The following is a 10,415-nucleotide window of genomic DNA, read 5'->3' on the forward strand; positions in this document are numbered from 1 at the left end:
TGGGCCTGAGGACTTACCCACGTGGAGTGGCCTTCCAGTGCAGACCACCCGGTCTGTAGGACAGTGGGTGGTGGCCAGTAATGGTGGACTTGCTCCAGTCTGGGTCATCTCTGGGCCATCCAATTACTCCATCTCTGAAGGCTTGGTCACCTTGGCAAGACCAGCTCAGAGTGCACAGAGATGTCCTTCCTTCCATTCTGGAAGTATGTGTCTCGGGGCTCCTTCGCAGCCTGAAACAGGGTGCGGTGGTGCCTCAGCCCTAAATCTCGGAGCCTTGCTCGGAACCTGAGCCAGACCCTTCTTAGAAGCATGTGGAACCCAGCTAATCCATGCATGCAAGAGTGAATGGCTCTTGGCACTGGATGACACCACAGACTGTTCAGTCCCCTCTAGTTCCTCCATTTCTCCCTCCCTAACAGTGGCGGACGGGCTTCTCTGCAATACAGCTTTAGAGGCTGTACTGGCCTCTGCTGGTTCTGGGAGGTGGGGGGACAAAGGGCTTTGCTGGCCAGGGCAGCGATGTTTCTAGGGTACAATACCGGGAGCAGGACTCCACGTACTGGTGTTCAAGGTCAGCCAATGGCCGTGGGTGGTCTCTAGGTGCAGGCCTGGGGAGCTCAGGATGGCCCTAATCCCCAGTTTCCTGAGTCGAACCCCCACTGGTCCCAGGGCCACCCCTTGTCTGCCCCCCTTGTCTGGATCAAGGCCCTGGATGGGTCACCTCCCAATCAGGACCCTGGGCCAGGAGTGAGGTGTATGGCCTTGACATGGTCCCTTCCCCTTTTTAGGCCTCTGTTTTCCCACATGAACAATGGAAACGTTGGATAAGACCAGTGGTTTTAAAACTTTCTCAAGGACCCCTTTGTCAAGTGAAATCTTACGTGAAGCCTGTTATACAGTGTAGATTGAAATGAGGCTACTGTGAATAAGGTGGAGGGTGGGTACCCAGACCTCTGTCTACTTGGCCTTCCTTTCCCCACAGCCCACAAGGTGGCCACTGAGTTCTCAGGAGAATGCTGTCAGTCTCAGGAGACTGCTAGGGTTCTAGAATGCAGTTTGACGGCCACTAGGCTAGGAGGTCATTACCGGTCCTCCAGCTGTGGTGTCCTGGGGTTTCGTAACATCCTCAAGCCCTTGGAGCCTAGTGCTCCCAGATCCAAATGCTCTCCTGAGTCAGAGGAAGGTGGTGTGGGACACGCCACAACCCTGGCTGGCTAGCTGGAGACACTGCCACTCAGTCCTCTGGGGAAAGCCACTTTCTGAGGCCCTCTGGCCAAAGGCCTACTGCCAGTCACAGCAGAGAGAAAGCTGCTATGTCCCCCAGAGCCATAGCTGCCACCCGGGGTCTGGCCTGCTCCCCATTTCACGTGAGGGCTCTCCTCCTGCAGAGGCCAGGGCCTGGGGGCAGATGTCAGGGGTCAGGGTCTTTCCCTGCAGAACCCCCTTCCCACACTGTGTCTATCCCTCACCCGAAACTACAGCTTGGCAATTACAGTCACACAGACTAGCTCCAGAGTCCTTCCTGGCTCAGATGAAGACATTGATCTTGGGAGTTTCATTGGTTCTAGATTCCTTTGTTTGTCCCAGGGGTCTCCTCTGCCCGGTCTTTCCAGAAGTTTTGTCTCTTCCTCCACTTATCTATACTTCCTCCACCCCCCACCCTCCCTCCAGAGCCTTCTCCCTTGGTCCTAGTCACCAAGACAAGAACTCCTTCCTGTCCAAGTAACCAGCCACCTGATCAGGGTTCCTTGATACCCTTGAACCAGCAAACTACATGCTCTGGGTGCTGAGAATGAAACCCCAGGAGAGGCTTGTGTCTGCCCTAAGCATGGCCTATAGGAACCTTTGTCTTGCTGAATCAAAGCCTGCTGGGGCAAAACAACCACTGGGGACAGAGCTGGGCTTTCTGTCCTCACCAGCTAGGGACAGGCTGGAGCCTTCCTCTGCTTCTCATGTCCTTGGGTGAGGACTGAACCCTCATTCTCACATGCTGGGCAGAAAGGATGTCCATTCCTTGAGCCCAGACACTGGGCTCCTATCGTTCCCGTCTGGTCAGCCCACCCAGAGTGCCTCCTGAATCCTTCGCAGGCCAACACCGCAACCTGACAAAGCATTTCTCTGGGGACACTTTGGGTGGGTAAAGTTGCTTTATTAAAGGGTCTCTGTCACAAGCCCCCCATTTCTGAACCTGTCAGATTGGCTTTGGGGAGAAGCTTCTGCATGTCTGTCTTTCCAGTTTCTCTCTTGGTCCATGGCTTCTTGAGATCCGGCTTCCTTGGTGGCATCTGGGAAAGGATCAGTGACCCTGGGGCGCTGGCCCAGGGCAGGGAGGGCTGGCCGCTGGCAGAGGGCCAGGGAGTGGCCGGCCCCACAGCCCACGCGGAGTCCCGACAATGACCGCAGAGCTGGCACGGGCTTTGGGGCCCAGACGTTGGCTTCGGTGCCGTCCCCGCACATGCCGTGCTCGTTCCAGCCCCAAGAGTAACACGTCCCGCCTGCGAGGGAGAGACGAGACTGCTGTAGACGTGGTTCTGGGGAACAGGGCCAAAACACTCACCCTGGGGGGCACAGGTATCACCGCAAACCCCCAGTTTACGCAGGAAGAAACCAAAGCTCAGCCACACCTGGGGGCCCGCTCGCCATCTCTGCTTCCTCCCCTGCCCTCCTAAGTCTGCTCTTTTCTTCACTCCAACCAGCCCACAACCATTCAGGTCCCACCTGGCTCTCCTCCGTGGCCCCTCCCTCAGTGCCACCTCCCACCCCCACACCTGCACCTCCCCCCACCACAAACACACACACACAATCCTAGACCTGCCAATTCTGCCTCCGAAAGTCTCTCAAATCCTTCCACACCTCTCCATCTCCACTGCCATCACCCTGATCCCAACCCCATTTTCCCTCATCTGGGCCACACCAGTAGCCAACTAACTAACTGGGCTGCTCGCCAGCAACTCTGATCTTCAAAGAGCATCAAAACAATCTCTGAGGATGCAGATCTAACCAGGTCACTCCCCTGCTTCAACCCTTCACTGACTTCCCCCCACCCTTAAAGGCCTTTCCTTGCCTGTGAGGCCCTGAGTGATCTGGCTCCGGACCAGCCTGCTGGGGTCCCCCTGCACAACTCTCCCCACCCCACTGCATGCCAGAACCCCTGCCTTCCTTCAGTCCCTGAAATATGCCCTGTGGGGCCAGCCTTTCTCTCCAAGTCCTGGCTTTGCTGGGCTCCACAACCCCCATCCTCCAGAATCTGTTTAAATCATGCTCAGAGGCCAGATTCCCGGCACCCGATCAGCTTGGATTCTTGTCATTGCCCTTGTACTTTCCCTCATAGGCAGAGGATAGATGGTCTGGGTGGTGATGTGTTTACTATCCCCTCCTCACTAGACTGTCTGCCTTACAGTGAGAGAAGGAACACATATGTTCTGTTCACTGCCCTGTCTCTAGCACAGCGCCTGGTCCCCAGCTGCAGCTCAACAGGGGTTTGCTGACTAGATCAAAGATTGAAGAGCTCAGAGTCCTACGGCCAATCTCCAAGCCAGCATTCGAGCACAGGTCTCTCTGACAGCCTGTGATGCTCCCACCCCATCACAGCACCTCTTCCTAGGTTTTAGACCCTTTCCTGGAGTCTAACTAAACTCGCTCACACTTTTCTGTAGTTGTTTAAAAAAATTTTTTTTTCTGGATATGAAAGTAATACATCTTCATGGTAAAAAGGGGGAAAAAAAAGAAAAATATGGATAGGTGTAAAGAAAAGCAGACTTCTAGAATCTTACCCACTGCTATGAATATTTTAGGTGTCTCTTTCAAACCTTCAATTTGTGAAACTTGTAAATATTTGTGTATATATTGTGTTGTTTTTATGCCTTAATAACACAAGCATTTCTCCACAAAACTGGGAATTGTTCAAAAAGTAAATTAAAAATAATTTGTTTGAAATTTTGAAAAAGCTCAATATGCAGAAAAGTACAAAAAATAATTTAACAGAAAGACATATTCCTCAATCAGATTCAGAACATTAGTTACCATTTTGCCATATTTGCTTCAACCTTTAAAAAAATAAATCAATTATAAAGATACAGTTTAAGACCCACCTCCCATCCTTGGCCCTCCATCCATTCCCTCCTTCCTGGAATTAACCACTATTTGAAGTTGGTGTACGTTACTTGCATGCTTGTTTTATATTTTTCTACATGTATGTGTCCTTAAATATTATATTAAAATTTTAGTTTGTTTTAAAGATTTACATAAGTAGTGTCATTCAAATATGTATCTTCTGTTACGACTTGCTCTTTATACCATTGTTTTTGAAATCTCTCTGAGCTGATAGTTACAGATTTAGTTCATTTATTTTAACTGTGCATAGTACATATCCCATTATGCATAAATCATATTTTACTCATCCATTTCCCTTCTGATGGACAGTTCTTTAATGATGATAATTGTTGCTACTTTATTACACATTATATATTACAATATATAATATACGATAATATTTTACAACAATACTATTACTACTGTTGCTACTATAAACAACACTGCAGTGAACATCCTGGAACACGTATCCTTGTACAAATTGGTGTTTGTGCACATTGATCCCTAGAAGTGTGATTGTGGTGGAATCACGTTTACATTTACCAGGTGTGGCCAAACAGCTCTCCACCATGGCTGTAGTCCCATCATTTATGGTCCCATCAGCAACGGATATGAATTAGTTTCCCTCTATCTTTGCCTTTAGACTCTTGCTATTCTGATTAAGTACCTGTGATTAATTTGCATTTTCTTGACTACTAGTGAGATGGAGTATGTCTTTATGTTACTAGCCCTAAATTGCTTTTTCTATGAATTGCGTGTTTACATTCTTTGCCTGTTTTGCTCTTTGTTTGCCTTTTTCTTACTGATTTATAAGTATTCTTTGTATATTCTTTTGTTTATATAATTGTTATAAGCATTGCAAGTGTCTTCTCCCAGGAGTCTGTGGTGTCTCTTCACTTTGTTTATGGTCTCTTTTGTTGTCCAGATTTATGTAAAATGACTGCCTAATTGCCCATTATGGAGATTAAACAATTTTCTTAACCTGTATCCTATTATCAGCTAGACAGGCTGTTTCTAATTTTTCATTATTTTGTATAACATTTCTATGAACATCTTTGTGCATGAATCTTTGTCTACATCTCTATTTTCTCAAATTAGATTCTTAGAATGGGAATTTCTGGTCAAATGGTATGGACATTTTTGAGATTCCTGAGTATTGTTTTGAGTACTGCCAGAATACGTTGCAGAAAGGCCCCTTGAATACAACTACAACCATCTGTGGGACTCTCTGTATCACTCCAGCATTGCCAGTATTCATTAGTTATTATAGCATCTAAAAACCTTTTCTAATTTGAAGACAAAAACGGTATCTCATTATTTTTATTTGTACTTTTCTGATTCCCACAGGAATTGAAAAGTAATTCTTATTTTCCTCACATATTTGAATTTCCTCTTTTGTGTATTTTCTGCTTAATACATTTTTCCTGTTCCATATAGAAGAGTTTAAGTGCTCAGACCCAAGATCCAGATGGCCTGGGTTCAATCCCATCCTCTCCATTTATTAGCCGCGACCTTGGGCAAGTTACTTGGCTTCTCTGAGCCTCAGTCCCCTCATCTGTTAAATGGGGATAATAATAGTACCTTTATCATAAAGGTTATAAATACTTATTCATTTATAAGGATTAAATGAGCAAGTATATATAAAATACATAGTATAGTAGTCCACCCTTTTGTGCAGGGGACACTTTCCAAGACCCCCAGTGGATGCCTGAAACCATGGAGAGTACCAAATTCTATGTATACTGGTTTTTCCTATACTCATGGGCATGTAGCATGTACAGTGTGGATGGGCTGGACAAAGGGCTGATTTACAACCTGGGCGGGATGGAGCACAACAGAGCAAGATTTCATTACACTACTTGGAATGGCACACAATTTAAAAGAGTTGTTTATTGCTGGAATTTTCCACTTAATATTGTCTGACCATGGTTGACAGTGGGGTAACTGAAACCACCGAAAGCAACACTGCGGATAAGGGGGCACTACTGTACTAAATGAAAATTTGCTGTTGTTGTTCTCAAGAGGCTTATTGTTTTAAAGATTTTTATTTTAAGAATATTAATTCTATGCCATATCTGGCATAGCTATTTTTTCTCAGTTTGATTTAAAATTTTGTTTTAGGTCTTTTGATGTAAAACATAAATTTTATGGTTCTAAGTAGTACAATTTCTTGTTTTTTTATCTTATCATTTCTTCCATAGTTTGTAAGAATTGAAAGCCTATCCCTATCCAGATCAGAAAATATTCTTTTGATTTTTTTCAATGATCTGAGTTTCTTAAAAAATCTTTACATTTCACTCATTAACCACTGAAAATCTGTTTTGCAGACCGCTCTTTCACAGAGGGAGGCTGGCTGGCCCAGGATTACCCTTCTCTTTCCTTTTCCCTGGTAGGAAGGCAATCATTAGCCAAAAGCTTGGGCTTGGGGAAACACAGATGTCTGCCTGTTTGGCACATGAATGAGGAAATGCACACAGAGAGGATGAACCCCAGGCCACAAGTCCTGCAGTTAAGCAGGAGTTTCAGCCAGGTGGATCTGAGGCATGAGGTGGAGAATGGAACAGGCTTGGTACCTGCAGGCCTAGCTCGGCACCTGGCACGGGCTTTGCGCCCAGCCCTGGTGAGTGGCACCAGCTGACGGTCAGCAGGGATGGGGGGGGGATGGGGGTGGGAGGAAGGCAGCGCTGACCTACCAGCAGGACGTGGCACAACGGGCAGCTGCCAGGTCCCTCTCCTCCTGCCAAAGGAAACGCTCTAAGGAAGCCATGTTTGGGGCCGGGGTAGCCCACTGGGTTGAGAAGCCTGGCAAAGGCTCAGATACAGTTTCCCCCGGTACTTCCAAAGAAGCTGACTCGAGGTTAGGTGCTTTATATTCTTTATCTCATTTAATTCTAACAACCTTGTGAGGCAGCCGTGTTTTATAGATTATTCTCATTTTATAGTTAATGAAACTGAGGCGCTCGGACCCAGACAGTGTGGCTCCGGAATCTGTGCTAAACTCTGCATACTCTATACCAAGGCTTGCCAGAGTTATTCTATAAAGGCAAACAGTAAATACTTTAGGTTCAGTGGTCTCATTTGGTCTCTGCTGCATATTCTTATTCTTTATTACAAGCCTTTAAAAATCATTCTTAGCTCGCAAGGCCGTACACAGCAGGCCCGTGGGTTGTACTCCGTCAGCCCCTGGTATATATATAATACATACTGTGGACTGTGCTATGCTGTCCTGGGTCCCACATCACCACACAGCTGTGTGACAATGGTACGTCTGTCCCCAGCTACCTCACAGGGTTGCTAGGAGGAGGCCTGCATGTGCTGATATGCATTTAATGCCCTGGCACAGTGCCTGACACATGGTGACAGCTCACACCCACGTATGAAGCAGACCACGAGGAAAGGAAGAAAAGGCAAGGAAGGCCATGCTGGTGGCAAACCTTCTCAGCAGATGGGAAGGCCTAGGGTGGAATGACAAGTCAGGGGTTCCCCAACACTTTAAACAAACCTCCTACAGAAAGAAACCAGGCTGCTGAACTCGGAGAAGGAAAGATGGGCCATCCCAGTAACAGAAGGACTCACACAGGACATTTTTCAGTTCTGAGCTCCTCCAGCATTTTAGAATATCTTTCAAGCACACCCCCTGTCCCCCACCCTCACTTAGGGCCACCTATTCAGCAGCACAGTGAAGATGGAAAGGCCGTCTGGACTCAGCAAGATGCTACTATGCAGGCTGTTCTCACGTAGAGGTGAGAGGAAGGACAGCCGATGATGAGCCTCTTCCTAAGCCAACTGGAATACGGGACACCCAGTTTTCACAACAGGTGAGTTCATGATGACTCCTGGCATTACAGAGGACTCTCTGCAGTGTGCCTGGCACTCGCCAGGTTCTTGAGGACACTGAGATCCCACCTGATTGATCTAGATCTGTTTTACTGGCCCCGGGGCACATGGCTGAGCCTTGGGTGGAGAGCTCATAGTTACAGAGGGATTCCCTAGCCTCTTCAGAGTTTGGGCCCTTGCTCACGGGGCTCAGTGGAGTTGATGCAGGCTGTGACAAGTGACAAAGCTCATGGCCCACTACACTTGCGTCAGCCTAAGAGCCCTGCAGGCAGCGGAACCTCAGGGCTGGCAGGGTCCCCAGCACAGGCTGGACACAGTACCCAAATCTGTTCAGGTCTTGTGGCACCTGCTTGAGCTTCTTGGCAACCTGGGTCCTCACAGGGCCTTATGGTGCTGGGACTGCAGCCCAACTCTAGGAAGGGGGCAGCATTTCTGCTGGAGGGTCTTGCCTAGGAGGGGCAAACACCTGAGTATGTGTGACAGAAACTCCTGGTTGTCCCTGAACCACAGAATGGAGACTACATTTCCCAACCTCTGTTGCAGCAGGGTGTGGCCAATGAGATTCGAGCTGAAATGTTCTGTAGTGGCTTATGGGATCCTTCCTTCCTTCTGTAGTAGCTTATGGGATCCTTCCTCTGTAGTAGCTTATGGGATCCTTCCTCCAGCTAGAGCTGGAGCTCTAGCTGCCATTTCTGACCATGAAAATGAGGGCTACAACCCAGGGATGGTGCTTCTCAGTTTCACATAAATGTTACCTTAATTCTCACAGCAACTCTCTGAGGTGTTCTTACCTCCGTTTTACAGATGAGGAAACTAGGCTCAGAGAGGTAAAAGAACTTGTCCATGGTCACGTGGCCACCCTAGTCAGGACTAGGATCCAGGACTCCTGAGTCTCAGGCTCCTTCACTAGTTCCAAAATGGTAATAAAGTCACCGAATACTTAGTGTATGCCAGGCCCTGTGATAAGCACTTTACACGTATTGATTCACTAAATCCTCACAACAAGACTGTGAGGTACAGCCTAACACACCAGGGAGGTGGTATGAACTATGCAAGGTCACATAGCTGGTGAGGAGCAGAGCTGAACTGAAACCCAGGCAGTAGGACTCCAGAACCTCTTCTGTTAATATATACTGCCCTCTCTAGCCAAACCTCTGTTCCTCAGATAATGAAGAAAAGGTAGAGAGTCATGGCGCACCTGTACAGGAACAAGGTCAGTGATGGCAGGCCAGAGCTGTAGCTGGTGAGAGAAGCACTCTGCGGAGGAGCAGAAACCCCTCCGAGCCCTTGTGAGCACTGGGGCTGAGGCAGAGGCAGCTGCAGTAGGCCCTGCCGCACCCCACCCCCGTCCGCATCTGGTGGGGTGGAGAGAGAAGGGCGGGATGGTGCAAAAAGTTAGGCAGCCAATGGTTCACCCTGTCTCTTGCCTGTCAAGGACCTAGGCCCCACAAGGCCTCACAAGGACCTAGGGCACCAGGCAGGGCTGCTCTTCTGCAACACCAAGCAGAGAGAGAGAGAGACAGGAGGGGTGAGGTCTGAGCGCCTCACGCAGAGGAAGTCTCTGGATTCGGGCAGGTGGTCAATGCCAGTGTGGACGGAGCTGGTCTTGGAGCCGGGCAAATTTGGAAGAAACTTCTGAGTGTCTAGCTGACCAAGCTCATGAGTATCCCACCCTTTGGGCAGTAATCAGTGGTCCCTAGGTCCTGCCGTGAGCAAGGAATTCAGGCCTCCTGAAGTGTTTTGGGTCTAGGTGGCAACCTCAGGACAGAAAGAAGAGGTTCAGGTTCTGATCCTCTCTTGCCTGGACAATTACAAAAGCTAGTTTCTTCTGAGGTAGCTGGCCTGGGTGGGGGAAACCAGGCTGAAACACAGCATGAACTTGGTCTTCCCATGAACAATTTCCTGTCTCCCCACTACCTACAATGGGCCTCTTATCTGGCTCTCAGGGCAGCCTGTCCCTCTTGGCCGCATCACCCCTCTTTCCTCTGTTCCAGCCCCATGGGCTTGCTGCTGCTCCCTGAGTTCACCCAGGCCTTTCACACGTCGTGATTTTGCACAGATGAGTCCATTTATCTCATCACGTGGACACCTCTTCTAGCTTGGGCCCTGTATGGACAAAACACCCCGAAAAGGAAAATCCAGTTTCTGCCCTGGGGCTCCCAGGCCACTAGGGTAGACAGCCATGGGGAATGACGATTACAGGGACCAATGGCATGTGTACGCAAGGAGGCTGGCACACAGTGTTTACTGTAGCATTGTTTGTAATCGTGAAAGACTGGGGGGAAACCCCTAAATACCCATCAACAGAGGAGTGTGTAAAGAAACTACAGTCTGACCCTACTGTTGAATAATATACAGCTATTAAAAATAATGAGGTAGGGCTTCCCTGGTGGCACAGTGGTTGGGAGTCCACCTGCCGATGAAGGGGACGCGGGTTCGTGCCCCGGTCCGGGAGGATCCCGCATGCCGTGGAGCGGCTGGGCCCG

General features: G+C 48.7%; 1 protein-coding gene across 1 annotated transcript in view; it reads right to left on the reverse strand.

The window, feature by feature from the left end:
- Positions 1-2,151: 2,151 nt before the first annotated feature.
- Positions 2,152-10,415, reverse strand: part of SERGEF (secretion regulating guanine nucleotide exchange factor) — a 222,741-nt gene continuing 214,477 nt past the window's right edge. The window contains exon 11 of the mRNA XM_007458786.1: positions 2,152-2,495. Within this exon, the coding sequence (XP_007458848.1) occupies positions 2,152-2,495 (344 nt within the window). The remainder of the gene's footprint in view (positions 2,496-10,415) is intronic.

The sequence above is a fragment of the Lipotes vexillifer genome, unplaced genomic scaffold (assembly GCF_000442215.2).
Source record: "Lipotes vexillifer unplaced genomic scaffold, Lipotes_vexillifer_v1.1 scaffold892, whole genome shotgun sequence".
NCBI lineage: Eukaryota > Metazoa > Chordata > Mammalia > Artiodactyla > Lipotidae > Lipotes > Lipotes vexillifer.